The sequence below is a fragment of the Embiotoca jacksoni genome, unplaced genomic scaffold (genome assembly GCF_022577435.1).
Source record: "Embiotoca jacksoni isolate LCO1_2020_lvr unplaced genomic scaffold, fEmbJac1.0.p SCAF_24, whole genome shotgun sequence".
Taxonomy (NCBI): domain Eukaryota; kingdom Metazoa; phylum Chordata; class Actinopteri; family Embiotocidae; genus Embiotoca; species Embiotoca jacksoni.
This window is the reverse complement of record NW_027185375.1, coordinates 7,568,523-7,584,652: the sequence shown is the minus strand read 5'-3', so window position 1 is coordinate 7,584,652 and position 16,130 is coordinate 7,568,523. Positions and strand designations below refer to the sequence as shown.

General features: G+C 44.6%; 3 protein-coding genes across 3 annotated transcripts in view; 1 reads left to right on the top strand and 2 right to left on the bottom strand.

The window, feature by feature from the left end:
- Positions 1-10: 10 nt before the first annotated feature.
- On the bottom strand, positions 11-4,038 carry LOC138204124 (glyoxal reductase-like). Its single transcript, XM_069159273.1, has 6 exons — positions 3,474-4,038; positions 2,915-3,167; positions 2,494-2,639; positions 2,147-2,286; positions 610-768; positions 11-505 (listed from the first exon to the last, which is right to left on the bottom strand). The coding sequence occupies exons 2-6, from the start codon at positions 3,160-3,162 to the stop codon at positions 326-328; spliced, it is 873 nt and encodes a 290-aa protein (XP_069015374.1). The 5' UTR covers positions 3,163-3,167; positions 3,474-4,038; the 3' UTR covers positions 11-325.
- Positions 4,039-4,543: 505 nt separating this feature from the next.
- LOC138204125 (glyoxal reductase-like) lies at positions 4,544-8,768 on the bottom strand. Its single transcript, XM_069159274.1, has 6 exons — positions 8,584-8,768; positions 8,026-8,278; positions 7,606-7,751; positions 7,259-7,398; positions 5,143-5,301; positions 4,544-5,038 (listed from the first exon to the last, which is right to left on the bottom strand). Exons 2-6 carry the CDS (start codon positions 8,271-8,273, stop codon positions 4,859-4,861), a joined length of 873 nt encoding a protein of 290 aa, XP_069015375.1. The 5' UTR covers positions 8,274-8,278; positions 8,584-8,768; the 3' UTR covers positions 4,544-4,858.
- A 267-nt stretch (positions 8,769-9,035) lies between these two features.
- The window catches only part of LOC138204128 (membrane-anchored junction protein), a 7,671-nt gene continuing 576 nt past the window's right edge, over positions 9,036-16,130 (top strand). The window contains exons 1-8 of the mRNA XM_069159277.1: positions 9,036-9,136; positions 9,424-9,469; positions 9,604-9,679; positions 10,299-10,397; positions 10,660-10,688; positions 11,026-11,144; positions 14,831-14,897; positions 15,901-16,070. Of these exons, the coding sequence (XP_069015378.1) occupies positions 9,036-9,136; positions 9,424-9,469; positions 9,604-9,679; positions 10,299-10,397; positions 10,660-10,688; positions 11,026-11,144; positions 14,831-14,897; positions 15,901-16,070 (707 nt within the window). The remainder of the gene's footprint in view (positions 9,137-9,423; positions 9,470-9,603; positions 9,680-10,298; positions 10,398-10,659; positions 10,689-11,025; positions 11,145-14,830; positions 14,898-15,900; positions 16,071-16,130) is intronic.

The window sequence follows — 16,130 nt, the reverse complement described above, 5'->3', positions numbered from 1 at the left end:
AAACACAGACTGCATGTACTTTCACAGGTTTTATCTAAAACCTAGAACTCCTTTATGATTTAAAATATTTAGGCATCTGAATTTCTACAATACAGGATCATTAAATGATAGCACATGATCAGATTTGTAAACAGAAAAGTTTTGTCATCTGGCAGCAAACCTACATGTACTAACTGAAAAGGCTCTGGGTAAATCCTGGCATATTGGTATTAGTAATTTGGCGATTTAATGAACAGCAACTGATCTCGGTAAGTTCTGTAATTTTGTTTGCGACTGTTGATGCTGAAGACCCGAAGAACAGAATTTGTTTCCGTAAATTGGTGCTTCAGACGATATTTGATGAATCCCTGCAGTACTTCTGGCCACAGTCCAAAGCTGACATCCTGTCCATGTCCACGTCGCTCAGTGTGAAGTCAAACATCTGGGCGTTACCCTGTATCCTGTCTGGGTTTGACGACTTGGGCAGCACCGGGACACCCTGCTGCACCGCCCAGCGCAACAGAACCTGGAGGCGAGCAGAAGACCTCAATGTGCGCGATGAAACACTGGTTTTAAATCCAACACCGAGTCCGTGAGGTGGGTCGGTGGTAGTGTTGGGAGTGGGCTTACCTGTGCAGGTGTGCGTTCGCAGTTCTTTGCCACCTCCGAGACCACAGGGTCAGTGAGCAGCTTTCCTTTCCCCAAGGAGGAGTACGACTGGAAACACACTCCGTACTCCTTGCAGACACTCCTCAGCTCTCGCTGGCACAACTTTGGGTGAAACTCTACCTGAAGAAAGAAAAACACCCACAAGTAAAAGTGTAAAGTTTCCAACGAGCTTCATATCCTCAGAACACAAACAACCTGAATCTGTTTGTGCAACATGCAACAAGAGGTCCAATGAGCTAAACTGTTTCTTCAACAGGTTTAGTTCACCACCCTCATCTGTCTCCTCCACACCTTACACCTCCCAAACACCTCTGCTGCCTCCCCCCCCCCCCCCCCCCCTCTGTCCCCCCTGGTGAACTGCATAGAGCCCTCAATCTCAAAGGGCTCTTCCTCCATTGACACCTTCTGCTGTCTGATACGGTGGTCAGTGGTACTGGAGCTCCTCAGGGAACTGTTCTGTCTCCCTTCCTGTTCACCTTATACACAACTGACTTCCAGTACAACTCAGAGTCCTGCCATCTGCAGAAGTTCTCTGATGACTCTGCAGTGGTAGGGTGTATAAGGGATGGACAGGAGGACGAGTACAGGACAGTAGTGGAGGACTTTGTGGAGTGGGCGGGAAGAAATCACCTGCTCCTGAACGTGGCCAAGACCAGAGAGATGGTGGTCGACTTCAGGAGGAAGACGACGGCTTCACAACCGCTGAGAGTTCTGGGAGAGGAGGTGGACATGGTGGAGGAGTACAAGTACCTGGGTGTGTCCATCGACAACAGACTGAACTGGAAGACCAACATCAACGCTGTCTACAAGAAGGGGATGAGTCGACTCTTTTTCTTGAGGAAACTTCGATCCTTCAATGTGTGCAGCGAGATGTTGGAGATGTTCTACCATCTGTTGTGGCCAGTGCTTTGTACTTCTAGTAGTCTGCTGGGGGAGCAGCATTGGAGCCGGCGACACCAACAGACTTAACAAACTGGTTAAGAAGGCCGGCTCCATCATCGGCTACAATCTGGATAGTCTGGAAAAGGTGGTGGAGAGGAGGACGCTGAACAAACTATTATCCATATTGGATAATCCTGACCACCCTCTCCACCACCTGCTGCAGGGACAGAGGAGGACGTTCTCCAAAAGATTCCTCCAGCTCCGCTGTCACAAGGACAGATACAGGAGATCATTCCTGCCGACCGCAATAAGACTGTACAATAACTCACCTCTGGCAAAATCCATCACATAACAATAACACTGTTGACTGTGTTTCTTGGTTGTTTGTATATAATATATATAGATATATACTGTACTGTATATACTGTGCATTTTATATTTTATATTTTTTACTGCTATTTTATTGCTTTTCTATTATTATCTTATTGCTTCTGTATGCTGCTGTAGCGAAAAAATTTCCCCTCGGGGATTAATAAAGTAACTACCTAACCTAACCTAACATGTTGTGTCCTTCACTGCATGTTGTCTGTCCTCCTTTCTCTCTGGTGCACCGTACCTGTAGTACTGCAGGAGTGATTTTACAGCTCTGCATCAGTTCTCTCATGTGTGCTGGTGTGTAGTTGGACACTCCGATGGCCTTCAGCTTCCCCTGGCCATGCAACTCCTCCAGTATGGCCCAACTCTGAGCTCGGTTTCCTGGGATCAAATATTGATTAAGACCTCGTCGTCACTGTTACTCAACTGCAGCTCCATTGCAGAGGAGGAATGTGAAAAGACATCTTGAATGTGTATAAATCACTCCGCACAACTGGCAAAAGCAAAGAGTTACTTCAGATGCTTCACATTTGTTTTCACACACACCGTATTGTTTCCTAGGAAACGGTGACGTAATCTGAACTCTACCTGGGTTGCGTTGGTCAGTCACTGCCAGACCCTTCGTGCCAGGCCAGTGGATCAAGTAGAGGTCGATGTAACCCAAGTCCAGCTGAGACAGGCTCTGAAGGGCCCCCTCCATGGCCCTCTCGCCCTGATCCTTAGGGTCCAGCTTGCTGCAGCAAGGAGCAGACAAAGAGAGACTGTTTAGGGAAAAATCTGTATGACCACAGCACCACTAAAAAAAAAAAAGGCAGCTTCAGTGCCCCCACTTGTTCACAAAGGAAACAAAAACAAATCATGTGATGTAGTTGTGACCTGTAAGCCAGTAGAAACATGATTTGTTTCATTTTACTTCAACTTTAACTGATGGGTGTTATCTTCTAACTGTATTCAAGATGACACATGTTCACAAAGTGTGCCGTGTGCTTCTGGAGGCCGTGTGCCTCACCTGATTATGAAAACATCCTCTCTGATCAAGCCATATTTGGGCAGGAGCTCCCTCAGGGCCCGGCCCAAGCCAGCTTCGTTCTCGTAGACGGCCGCGCTGTCAAAGGCCCGGTAACCAGCGGCCAGAGCAGCATCCACAGCCCGAAGCACTTCTTCAGAGGCAATCAGCTTGTAGGTCCCCAAACCAAGGAGGGGCATCTGAACCCCTGTATTCAGGAGGACAGAAGGGGAGGACAAGGAGGAGGACATCTGGTCTGCAAAACACATGTTTGAGTGGAGGGGGGGCATTAAAAAAGGCTTTTAAAAAGGCTTGCAGTACAAACACTGTTAAAATGACACAGTTGTTATAATGATGGTGTCGTTCAAAAACACTGGAGCATCAAAGTATACAAACATGTTGACATTATGTAGAGTTGTCGTTTCAATACACAACGATGACGCAGCAATTATTTGCCTTTGAACGTCACAAGTAACGTTACAGTTGAAGCGACTTGATGGTAACGTGCGGAAAACTATTATATGGACGTCACTGTTTTAGAAATGTACATTTTCTTTCCCACCTTTTGGGTCGCCACGGGTGAATTCTTATGAAAGATAGGTGCACAAAATGGCAACGTCCTGTCGTCCGTTCACGGACTAAAGAAAAAGTAAATAAATGGGAATGTCATAACGGAAAACGTAACTTCCGTTTGACCGACGAACAAACACTTTGCACTCTCTGCAGCGACTTCTCGTATCCGCCACACATGGTCAGCTGACACTCACGTGATATAGACAGTTGGCGCGGTTTTTCCCGTCACCGTAGTGACAACCTTCTCCGTCACCGCTGATTGGAAGGAGAACTTAGCCAATCGCGGCAGCCCGAGCGCCCAGAAGGCGGGAAATTCGCCCCGTCCGGCGAATCTCGACACGAGTTTAGCGTTTGATTGACGGGCCACGTTTTTTTAGGACACAGCGAAATCCTGGTCGACATTTTACTGTCGACATTACGGTAATTTTAAGAGGGAAAGAGTGAGATTTATTTTTGAGTCAGCAAAAACAGTGCTGTATTTGAAATGTATACCATCCTTAGTTTTATTGAATAAGTGTGGAGAAAATTAAATTTTAATATTTCCATTATTTTTGTTGGATTCTTTTTTTGTTTTGTTTTGTTTAGTTTTTAATGACTTTTGTAAATGTATTTTCTCTACAACTGTGAAACTTCTGGTATATGCTGTCCTGAATAAATAATTTTAAGAGTGGTTTTAAAAAGATTGAGTTTGTTATGCTTCTTTCAAGTTTTCTAGTAACTTAGAAGTTATCATTTGTTCATTGCAAATTTCTGGTGATTCTTAAATAATTCAAATGAAAATAGAGAACTTAAAAAAAAAATTGTAAAACGGGTTGTTTTGTGTCTATGTCGTTAAGGCACCTTGATATCCATCAGCCTCTCCTCTAATTGGCTGACTCTTTTCTGAGTGGCGCACACCCGGGCCAATCACAGGCCTCCTTTGGGCTTTTAGTTTGCTAGATGGAATGACTGCTCGGTCTTTACTTCAAGACCAAAGGTTGGGCGATGGGCCGTGCTGATGGCGGATATACAACACAAGTTTGAGTTTGTGACATCACAAATTCACAGAAAAACACAGACTGCATGTACTTTCACAGGTTTTATCTAAAACCTAGAACTCCTTTATGATTTAAAACATTTAGGCATCTGAATTTCTACAATACAGGATCATTAAATGATAGCACATGATCAGATTTGTAAACAGAAAAGTTTTGTCATCTGGCAGCAAACCTACATGTACTAACTGAAAAGGCTCTGGGTAAATCCTGGCATATTGGTATTAGTAATTTGGCGATTTAATGAACAGCAACTGATCTCGGTATGTTCTGTAATTTTGTTTGCGACTGTTGATGCTGAAGACCCGAAGAACAGAATTTGTTTCCGTAAATTGGTGCTTCAGACGATATTTGATGAATCCCTGCAGTACTTCTGGCCACAGTCCAAAGCTGACATCCTGTCCATGTCCACGTCGCTCAGTGTGAAGTCAAACATCTGGGCGTTACCCTGTATCCTGTCTGGGTTTGACGACTTGGGCAGCACCGGGACACCCTGCTGCACCGCCCAGCGCAACAGAACCTGGAGGCGAGCAGAAGACCTCAATGTGCGCGATGAAACACTGGTTTTAAATCCAACACCGAGTCTGTGAGGTGGGTCGGTGGTAGTGTTGGGAGTGGGCTTACCTGTGCAGGTGTGCGTTCGCAGTTCTTTGCCACCTCCGAGACCACAGGGTCAGTGAGCAGCTTTCCTTTCCCCAAGGAGGAGTACGACTGGAAACACACTCCGTACTCCTTGCAGACACTCCTCAGCTCTCGCTGGCACAACTTTGGGTGAAACTCTACCTGAAGAAAGAAAAACACCCACAAGTAAAAGTGTAAAGTTTCCAACGAGCTTCATATCCTCAGAACACAAACAACCTGAATCTGTTTGTGCAACATGCAACAAGAGGTCCAATGAGCTAAACTGTTTCTTCAACAGGTTTAGTTCACCACCCTCATCTGTCTCCTCCACACCTTACACCTCCCAAACACCTCTGCTGCCTCCCCCCTGGTGAACTGCATAGAGCCCTCAATCTCAAAGGGCTCTTCCTCCATTGACACCTCGACCCCCTCCCACCTCCCTCTCTGTGACGACTGGCCAGGTTAGGAGACAGCTGGACAGACTCCACCAGCGCAAGGCTGCAGGGCCTGACGGCATCAGCCCCGGGGTCCTGCGCCGTCCAGCTGGCTGAGGTCCTACAACACCTCTTCAACCTGAGCCTGAAGCAGGAGGAGGTCCCGGTGCTGTGGAAGACGTCCTGCCTGGTTCCTGTCCCCAAGAAGACGACTCCATCCGGCCTCAACGACTACCGACCGGTTGCCCTCACATCTCATGTGATGAAGGTGCTGGAGAGGCTGGTCTTGGCACACCTCAGACCGCTGGTGAAATCTTCTCTGGACCCGCTGCAATTTGCGTACCAGCCTCATGTGGGTGTGGACGATGCCATCATCTACCTGCTGCAACGAGCTCAATCTCACCTGGATGGAACCGGTGACTCTGTGAGAATCACTTTCTTTGATTTCTCCAGTGCATTCAACACCATCCAACCACTGCTGCTGAGTGAGAAGCTGCGGGTGGTGGGGGTGGACGCGTCCACCGTCTCCTGGATCACTGACTACCTGACAGGCAGACCACAGTTTGTCCGTCTGGGCAGTGTGCTGTCTGATACGGTGGTCAGTGGTACTGGAGCTCCTCAGGGAACTGTTCTGTCCCCCTTTCTGTTCACCTTATACACAACTGACTTCCAGTACAACTCAGAGTCCTGCCATCTGCAGAAGTTCTCTGATGACTCTGCAGTGGTCGGATGTATAAGGGATGGACAGGAGGACGAGTACAGGACGAGTACTGGGCAGTAGTGGAGGACTTTGTGGAGTGGGCGGGTAGAAATCACCTGCTCCTGAACGTGGCCAAGACCAGAGAGATGGTGGTCGACTTCAGGAGGAAGACGACGGCTCCACAACCACTGAGAGTTCTGGGAGAGGAGGTGGACATGGTTGAGGAGTACAAGTACCTGGGTGTCTCCATGACAACAGACTGAACTGGAAGACCAACATCAACGCTGTCTACAAGAAGGGGACGAGTCGACTCTTTTTATTGAGGAAACTTCGATCCTTCAATGTGTGCAGCAAGATGTTGGAGATGTTTTACCAGTCTGCCATCATCAGTCGGCCAGTGCATTGTACTTCTAGTAGTCTGCTGGGGGAGCAGCATTGGAGCCGGCGACACCAACAGACTTAACAAACTGGTTAAGAAGGCCGGCTCCATCATCGGCTACAATCTGGATAGTCTGGAAAAGGTGGTGGAGAGGAGGACGCTGAGGAAACTATTATCCATATTGGATAATCCTGACCACCCTCTCCACCACCTGCTGCAGGGACAGCGGAGCACTTTCTCCAAAAGATTCCTCCAGCTCCGCTGTCACAAGGACAGATACAGGAGATCATTCCTGCCGACCGCAATAAGACTGTACAATAACTCACCTCTGGCAAAATCCATCACAGTACAATAACACTGTTGACTGTGTTTCTTGGTTGTTTGTATATAATATATATAGATATATACTGTACTGTATATACTGTGCATTTTATATTTTTTACTGCTATTTTATTGCTTTTCTATTATTATCTTGTTGCTTCTGTATGCTGCTGTAGCGAAAAAATTTCCCCTCGGGGATTAATAAAGTAACTACCTAACCTAACCTAACATGTTGTGTCCTTCACTGCATGTTGTCTGTCCTCCTTTCTCTCTGGTGCACCGTACCTGTAGTACTGCAGGAGTGATTTTACAGCTCTGCATCAGTTCTCTCATGTGTGCTGGTGTGTAGTTGGACACTCCGATGGCCTTCAGCTTCCCCTGGCCATGCAACTCCTCCAGTATGGCCCAACTCTGAGCTCGGTTTCCTGGGATCAAATATTGATTAAGACCTCGTCGTCACTGTTACTCAACTGCAGCTCCATTGCAGAGGAGGAATGTGAAAAGACATCTTGAATGTGTATAAATCACTCCGCACAACTGGTAAAAGCAAAGAGTTACTTCAGATGCTTTACATTTGTTTTCACACACACCGTATTGTTTCCTAGGAAACGGTGACGTAATCTGAACTCTACCTGGGTTGCGTTGGTCAGTCACTGCCAGACCCTGCGTGCCAGGGCAGTGGATCAAGTAGAGGTCGATGTAACCCAAGTCCAGCTGAGACAGGCTCTGAAGGGCCCCCTCCATGGCCCTCTCGCCCTGATCCTTAGGGTCCAGCTTGCTGCAGCAAGGAGCAGACAAAGAGAGACTGTTTAGGGAAAAATCTGTATGACCACAGCACCACTAAAAAAAAAAAGGCAGCTTCAGTGCCCCCACTTGTTCACAAAGGAAACAAAAACAAATCATGTGATGTAGTTGTGACCTGTAAGCCAGTAGAAACATGATTTGTTTCATTTTACTTCAACTTTAACTGATGGGTGTTATCTTCTAACTGTATTCAAGATGACACATGTTCACAAAGTGTGCCGTGTGCTTCTGGAGGCCGTGTGCCTCACCTGATTATGAAAACATCCTCTCTGATCAAGCCATATTTGGGCAGGAGCTCCCTCAGGGCCCGGCCCAAGCCAGCTTCGTTCTCGTAGACGGCCGCGCTGTCAAAGGCCCGGTAACCAGCGGCCAGAGCAGCATCCACAGCCCGAAGCACTTCTTCAGAGGCAACCAGCTTGTAGGTCCCCAAACCAAGGAGGGGCATCTGAACCCCTGTATTCAGGAGGACAGAAGGGGAGGACAAGGAGGAGGACATCTGGTCTGCAAAACACATGTTTGAGTGGAGGGAGGCTTTAAAAAAGGCTTTTAAAAAGGCTTGCAGTACAAACACTGTTAAAATGACACAGTTGTTATAATGATGGTGTCGTTCAAAAACACTGGAGCATCAAAGTATACAAACATGTTGACATTATGTAGAGTTGTCGTTTCAATACACAACGATGACGCAGCAATTATTTGCCTTTGAACGTCACAAGTAACGTTACAGTTGAAGCGACTTGATGGTAACGAGCAGAAAACTATTATATGGACATCACTGTTTTAGAAATGTACATTTTCCTTCCCACCTTTTGGGTCGCCACGGGTGAATTCTTATGAAAGATAGGTGCACAAAATGGCAACGTCCTGTCGTCCGTTCACGGACTAAAGAAAAAGTAAATAAATGGGAATGTCATAACGGAAAACGTAACTTCCGTTTGACCGACGAACAAACACTTTGCACTCTCTGCAGCGACTTCTCGTATCCGCCACACATGGTCAGCGGACAGTCACGTGACAGACAGGTTTTGGCCGTCACCGTAGTGACAACCTTCTCCGTCACCGCTGATTGGAAGGAGAACTTAGCCAATCGCGGCAGCCCGAGCGCCCAGAAGGCGGGAAATTCGCCCCGTCCGGCGAATCTCGACACGAGTCTGGCGTTTGATTGACGGGCCACGTTTCACGTGTTTTCTTTTGGTTTTCCACTGAGTCCACCAAATGATAAATTAATTTGCTCATTTTCTGATTTTATTAGTCAGTCATGGCACTGCAGGCTTTTTCCTTCCCTTTCCCAGAAACAAGAATCTTTAAAGCTGGTAGTTTCATCTACAAGTTCAAGATCAGAGGAGGCACCAGCTACAGGCAAGGCAGACCTAGTTATCCACTACTTTTTAAAAAAAAATTGTATTGCAACTTTCAATTTAGATGTAGTCCACGTCCCTACATTGTTTGGTCGCGAAGACAGCAAAGTCAAATAGAAGTGAAGGCTCAGTATAGAGGAGGCCAGACAAGACAAATAGTACCAACTATATATACAGTCAAAGCTTTTCAATGCATGTCTTGCTTTGGCAAAAAGGTATTATCAAAAAGTGATATATTATATTTAAAAAGACTGCGTGAGCATATCTAATGTGTTTGGTATATTTCAGGGAAGAGGAGGTTTTGGGAGAAAACTGCTTCAATCAGGAATTGGAGGTAATTACAGATGCTGCTTGCTTTCCACACTCACCGTCAGTATTCCCACTCGTCGTTTTGACGCACAAGTCTTTTTTTTTTTTCCCCAATTTGTCTTTTTATGTATTTCCCGCTTTCTGTCTCACTCTTTCCAGGAAATTGTCAGAACTGTTCTCAGCAACCTGGACAGTCTGCAGCCCTTCTCCACCACCCACCACACGGTCTTTCCACGTATCCTTCACGTCACTTTGTTCAACCATCAACCTGTTTACACGCCTGTCTTCCTTCCAGTTCAGTCCAAAGCTCTGTTACTGTGATATACCAGAACAAAAGGCCATATTAAGAGAAAAAAAAAATAAGATCAGGACGTTCTTTTTCTTCTGCAGTAAATAAATAAATAAAGTTGAAATGTTAAAATTAAAGTTAAAATGTTGAGAATAAAGTTTAGATACGATATCAAGAATATAATTTAAATGCTGTACGCCTGGCACAGATACTGAAAGTTTGACTTTAATTTGAACATTTTTGGTCTATTCTCAAAATGCAAAAAAAAAAATAAAAAAATTGGGGGCAAAATTTCTCTTATTGTCAATTTTTCCTTGATGTGGCCCCAACACTTCTTCATAGATACACGGGCATGAGGTCAGATGAGGAATCTTGCCACCAGTTTTGACCAATTTTGCACCACAGTTGAGATTTTTGGTTTCCTGTCGTAGCGAATCTGTAACGACATGCAGCAGTGGTCACAAATGATAAGATCACCACAGTGTGCTTTTAGTACACGGCCATGGCTCCCTGTGTTATCACACTGCACTGAAATCCGGCGCATTTGCTTTACCGTGGCGTCCAGATAAGAGGCGGTGGGAGGGTGTGTGCCGACACGCTGAGAAGAGGATGAGAGTCTACCCGTTTATTCTGATCCTCCACTTGGAGAAAAACACGCAGCCTGGTGAGGATCTGCTGGATGAGCTCCCAGCTTTGCTTTACACCTGAAAGTACTGCATGTGTGTTGTGTGTTTGTTTTTTTTGATGGACCAGGATAATCTCATCCTGATTGTCTGAAGTGGTACATGCAGATTTTTTTTTTTTTGTGCGTTCATGTCTGTGAAACTAATCCTGAAAGTCAGCTGTGATAAGAAACTCATAAAATGCCCATAAGATCCTCTCCGGGCCTGATCACATCTCACATGGGTTCATTTATCTTGTTTCAGGAAAGCAAGCAAAGAAGAGATCAAGTCGAGTGAGTTGTTTTTATACTCCTCGTACAACAGAGTGAGAGTGCTGCAGTTTTACTACCAAACTGTGTCCTCTGATACAGCATGTGTCCGGTGTCAGGTTGAAAAACACCAGCACGGTTTATGTGTCTCTGCACTGCAGTGGAGTTATTGTGAACATGCGATTTAAAGTTAAAATCCAGCCCATTTTGGTGTTCATTCATCTCCGTGGTCATTTTGAGGCTGTATTTTGTGACAGGTGTCTTGGAGTACAGCATCTGGTATTTCTAATATAACGCTATAGCTTGTGTGTGCTGAATATGTCCTATATGATATTGACCGAAGTGTATTTTTCTCTTGGAGGACGAGGTGATGCAGCAGCCCGAGTCAAAGCGCTGTAATAGAGATTCACCACTAGAGGACGCCATACTAAAAGATTTGATCGAGGACATGGACACTGAATTCAAAGGGCCAACAGCTGGGTGAGTCTCCTCACTTTCTGTATCACATCTGTCAGCTGTCGGCTGCATTTGCTGTTTGTCACATTTAAGCTTGAGACAAAAACGTATTTATGCTTCTCACAGTAAGTTCCATTAAATTTAAACTTAACATTCAGAAAATCTCTGCATATAAATGTTTTGAGTCATTTCAAAAGTAGTAATCCTTCTGGGACAAGTCAGTGCGGTAATGATATCGTATCAGCTTTAAATCATCAACATCTACACAACGGGTATTTACTCATTGGCTTGAATTTAAATTATGATTCTGTTTACAAGTGTGTATCTCACTCAAAAACTGGTGCTGGTGATATTTGCTGAGTTATGAGTTTATAAACCAGCCTCTCAAATAGGGTTATATGTGTCCAAGAGAACAATGCAATCAATCAATCAATCGATCTATGAACGAGTGGACCGTCTCACTTCACCGCCAAAGCTGTGAAAACATCTGTGAGTGAGTGAGAGATCAAAGTTACACCGCTGGTCGGATTATTGCTGCGACTTTTCAAGTTAAAAGCCCTCCAGTTTCACGAAGTAGCTCTCAGAGGAAGAAAAGTCGGAGACCCCCCGAATCTAGAATAAAGCCTCAACAACAAGTTGAGAGAGTGCAGTGTCTCTTATCTCACAAAACTCTGTCTTTGTGTCAATCAAGTCTTTGACAGAGTAGAAATAAGCATGGCTGAAATATTTGCCACTGTTTTATTTTATTTACTCCTCCTCAGTGTAAACAGTATGTGTTGCTGTGTTAAGATGATGCAAGCAATAAGCAGACGCTTGTTCAAACTAACATCACACACACACACACACACACACACACACACACACACACACACACACACACACACCTGGATACATAATACAGAGATGAACCTGTGTGTTCTTATTCATAAAATCAAGACATTTATTCCAACGGCCACTTTGTTTCACACACACACACACACACACACACACACACACACACACACACACACACACACACACACACGCTCCACTGGTTCATGCAGTTATAAAACAGAAATGAGGCGAACGGGCGCCACCTCAATCACACTGACAGTCAGATCAGTGGGGCGAAAATTATTATTTCAAATGCTCGCACACACGTACACACACACACACACACACACACACACACACACACACACACACACACACATAAACAAGGCTTTGTCCTCTGCCTAGTTTGTATTTAACTTGTATAAACAGAATTGTGTCCTGTTTTTTGAACATGAGGGACACACACTCAGATGCACAAACTGTGTAAACATCCTGCAACCAGCAGAGCCTCGAGCATCAGCACGAGTTCACAGGAAATCAGGTTTCATTGAGCATTTCTCATTGAATTACATCCACCACACTGACCAGTACATTAACATGTCATTAACACACAAAGGTTCAAGTTCAGACTCCAGGTAGAGCGCACACACACACACACACACACACACACACACACACACACACACACACACACACACACACACACACACACACACACACACAGTACAAACACAATCACTACACAAACTTAATGCAATGGCTTCCCGTGTGTGTGTGTGTGTGTGTGTGTGTGTGTGTGTGTGTGTGTGTGTGTGTACATGACACCCTGGAGCGACAGATGGTTTGTTTTTGTGTTAAACCGGCTGGAAAAATGGGAGCAGAAGAGAAGGAGTCTCAGAGAACAAGTGTGGACGTAAAATGGACAGAAAAATTAGAGCTTTTATATTTATTCATTATTCTGATGCGCCGTTCTTCGTTTTTCACTGTGGTGCAATTTATATTCTACACAAAATGAACAAGACATGGATGAAAAACTTTGCTTGATGAATTGGAGGAATATGTTTAAGGCAGGACTGAAGTGAACTCCTTCTTTTTCAACTTCTTTTCTACTGCAACAGGACCAGAGAACTGATTAGTCTTCTCAGGAAAAGTCTCCATTGGTCGTCTGGTTTTCCTCTGGGAGCCTCATCTGGAGGTTGAGGGTCATCGTTGAGGGTTAGAAGAGTATTGCTGAAGTTGCAGGGCTCTCTGTATACGGTTCTCATGAATTGGTCAGATTTTTAATTTTTTTTGTCCAATTCTAGAGTCTTCTTGAGGAAAACTTGTGATTGGCTTCAGTCACAGGAACACTGAGTAGTTTCACTTCCCTCGTAGATACTTTGAAAACTCAACAACTCGTCAGCAGGTCCTCAGACCTGTCGTCAGACTCGGGCTTCATGTCGTGTCAAAGTGATGTTTGGCTGATAAATGATACCAGATCCAGAGTTTCAAACAGCGGACTGGGCTGGCTGCTGACTGTGCTACACTGGCATAAACCACAAGTGTACATCAGACCCCTCGGGATATCTCGTAATCACAATAATTAAAGCGAACGCAACCAACCTCCCCAATATTTGTGGAACCTTTCAATTTTGCAAAATTCGTGAGATTTCTCTGTATTTAAGTTACTCAACAGAAGCTCTGCTGAAGGTGTTTTGGCACCTTTCCAAACAAAACTTTTACTTAATCTCCAACTCTTCATATAGTCAGTAAATCTCTCATCTCACCATCAAAACAAACCACATGTCAGTGATTGGAAAAAGCAGCGAAACAGGAAGTGATTGATCTGTACTTACATAGCACCTTTTTGCCTCAGAGGTTTACAACGCACTTTACAACGTGGGTCTACCATTCTCACACACAAACACACACACACAAACACACAAACACACACCAAGTGAGAAGAGCTTCCATGCAATCTAGAGCAAGTGGACAACAAAATTTTGACGCAAATCAAATCACAACTTAGCAAGTTGCATCAGCCACAATTGTGAGAAAAGCCGATGCTAAAAAGCAAAAAAAGAATAGGTGAAATTGTCGAGGGACTGGACTTAAACTATTTGCAGGGTGTTCCTACAGTTTGTGGAGGGCTTTGGTGCTGTGGGCAGTTATTAGACTGGAAACCATGTGTTTTCACATCATTTTAAACCATTATTTATCTAAAAATGCACGGACTGCCATAAAAATAATAACCAAAAAACATTGGTAAAACAAAGTTTGTAGTGAAGCTACAGCTGCTGTACCTTTGTGTTACAACGGAAGGCAAAATGCTGCATTTGTACATCTGGGATGTAAAGTTTCTGCTGGACTTATAAAACACACAGCACTTTCCCTGATGACTGTTTCCACCTACCAAACAGCGTTGTTAGCTGAGGGAACATTATGTGCGTTTGAACCCAGTGACCTTTGCCTGTATTGAAATTAAAAACAAACAGCCGTGTTAATGACTGATTGAAATGTTTGCAGCCTGTTTAACAACCATACAATCACACTCGTCAACCAGGAGCATCAGGCAGAAAATTGTTGGTGTCGGCTGAAATATCAGATTTTTAACTTACCAAAGTGTAACTAAAGGTCTTTGGAGGCGACGCGCCACCCGACACCCACTGATTTAAATAGAAACGGGGACATTGACAGATAAGCACTGGTTTTAATTATACGAAATTATTTTCCTCTACATACCCTATTCTTTTCGTTACCATTTTCATTCGGTTATACAAGTGCTCTTCTGCTCTGCTCTGGTGATCACCACATTCACAAAGAACTTTTCTTTTCAAAGAAAGTTCCTTCGATTTTCGACATGGGTTTAAATCCCGTAGAGGTTTCTAACTAAAGTGAAGGTTGTGTCCAACTTACAGCCAGGTGGACTTGTGCAATCTGCATGCAGAGAGAGCGGTCAAAGGAGATCCAGGACACGTTGACAAGGTGATTCTCTTCATATTCATTCATTCAGTTACTCACAATATTTAGCTGATTACCTGATTTGTCACTCTGTTCCATGTCAGACGAAGGAGTCAGTCATTTCATTTTCCAATTTCAATCTCATACCACTCTTTCATTTCCTCTCTAACACACACACACACACACACACACACACACACACACACACACACACACACATAGCATCTCTGTCCTTATTGCAGCCCCGGGCTAACATTAGCGCAGACAGGTAGGATAACAAGTGTGATTAAGGTTAATAATGGCATTACATCAGACAGAGAGTGCACGAGTGACTGTGAGAGTGTGTGTATGTGTGTGTGAGAGTGTGTGTATGTGTGTGTGAGAGTGTGTGTTTCTCGTGATGTGCTTCAGTTTGATGAGCAACAAAGTCCTAAAATTACCCTCCCGTTCATGGCTCATCCTGTATTTGTCCACTTGGACTTTTTCCACCTCTTCCTTCTTTATTTTTGCTTTTTTTTTTTTTTTTTTTCTTTCTTTCTTTTTTTCCTCAACATTTGTTTCAAGTGGAAAAAATGATTTAAAGTAGTTATGTCAGCCCGTTGAGTTATTTATTTTCTTAACACTGACAAGGAAGTGCTAATACAAGTCTGCAAGCTTTAAAAAGGATTAAGTTTGAAAGCTGTGGTGATCTCAAGCAGTACATTATTCATGCACAAATAAGTTCAATAGGAGAGTTATAAAAACAATTTTATAACTTAATACCAATTTACAATGATAATGGTAGAAGATTTACGACTCTCAATTTGTGGGAATATTTTAAAACATCCTCAGCTTCAGAAACACGAAAGCAGGCTTTTCATTTTTCAGTCGCGACGACGACTTTACAAACGGAGATGACGGCTTTTGTGAGCAGGCGCTGTTAGCTCTACGTAGCGAGCCATCTGTGTGAGTTGTGTGACGTGTCAGCGCCACCAGAGAGTGAGCAGCTTTTTCTAGTTTACGACCATTTTAAGTCTCTCTCCCACAGAAGGGGACGAAGGCGCCGGACAATCTCCCGCTGAAATCGGGTGTCGGCATGATCGGAAGAAGTGTGAGTCCAGGTGAGGCGCGGCCTGAGGTCGAGCCGGACATGGGCGAGGAAGAGGAGGGGAGACCTGGGACGCCTGTGAAGCGGGGTCTTCTGGCTAAGCTGGCCAGGTTGGTACGACAGCGCAGTGTGCGGTGATCAGGTTGCCACGGCAGCCGAACAAGCAGCAA

What these genes read in the sequence shown, in the direction of transcription:
- LOC138204124 (XM_069159273.1), bottom strand. Translation starts at nt 3,162, where the DNA reads ATGTCCTCCTCCTTGTCCTCCCCTTCTGTCCTCCTGAATACAGGGGTT. An exon ending in TCACTCCTGCAGTACTACAG is followed by an intron (nt 769 to 2,146) that starts GTACGGTGCACC and finishes TTCTTTCTTCAG; the next exon opens with GTAGAGTTTCACCCAAAGTT. An exon ending in GCGAACGCACACCTGCACAG is followed by an intron (nt 506 to 609) that starts GTAAGCCCACTC and finishes GCTCGCCTCCAG; the next exon opens with GTTCTGTTGCGCTGGGCGGT.
- LOC138204125 (XM_069159274.1), bottom strand. Translation starts at nt 8,273, where the DNA reads ATGTCCTCCTCCTTGTCCTCCCCTTCTGTCCTCCTGAATACAGGGGTT. An exon ending in GACTGACCAACGCAACCCAG is followed by an intron (nt 7,399 to 7,605) that starts GTAGAGTTCAGA and finishes ATTTGATCCCAG; the next exon opens with GAAACCGAGCTCAGAGTTGG. An exon ending in TCACTCCTGCAGTACTACAG is followed by an intron (nt 5,302 to 7,258) that starts GTACGGTGCACC and finishes TTCTTTCTTCAG; the next exon opens with GTAGAGTTTCACCCAAAGTT.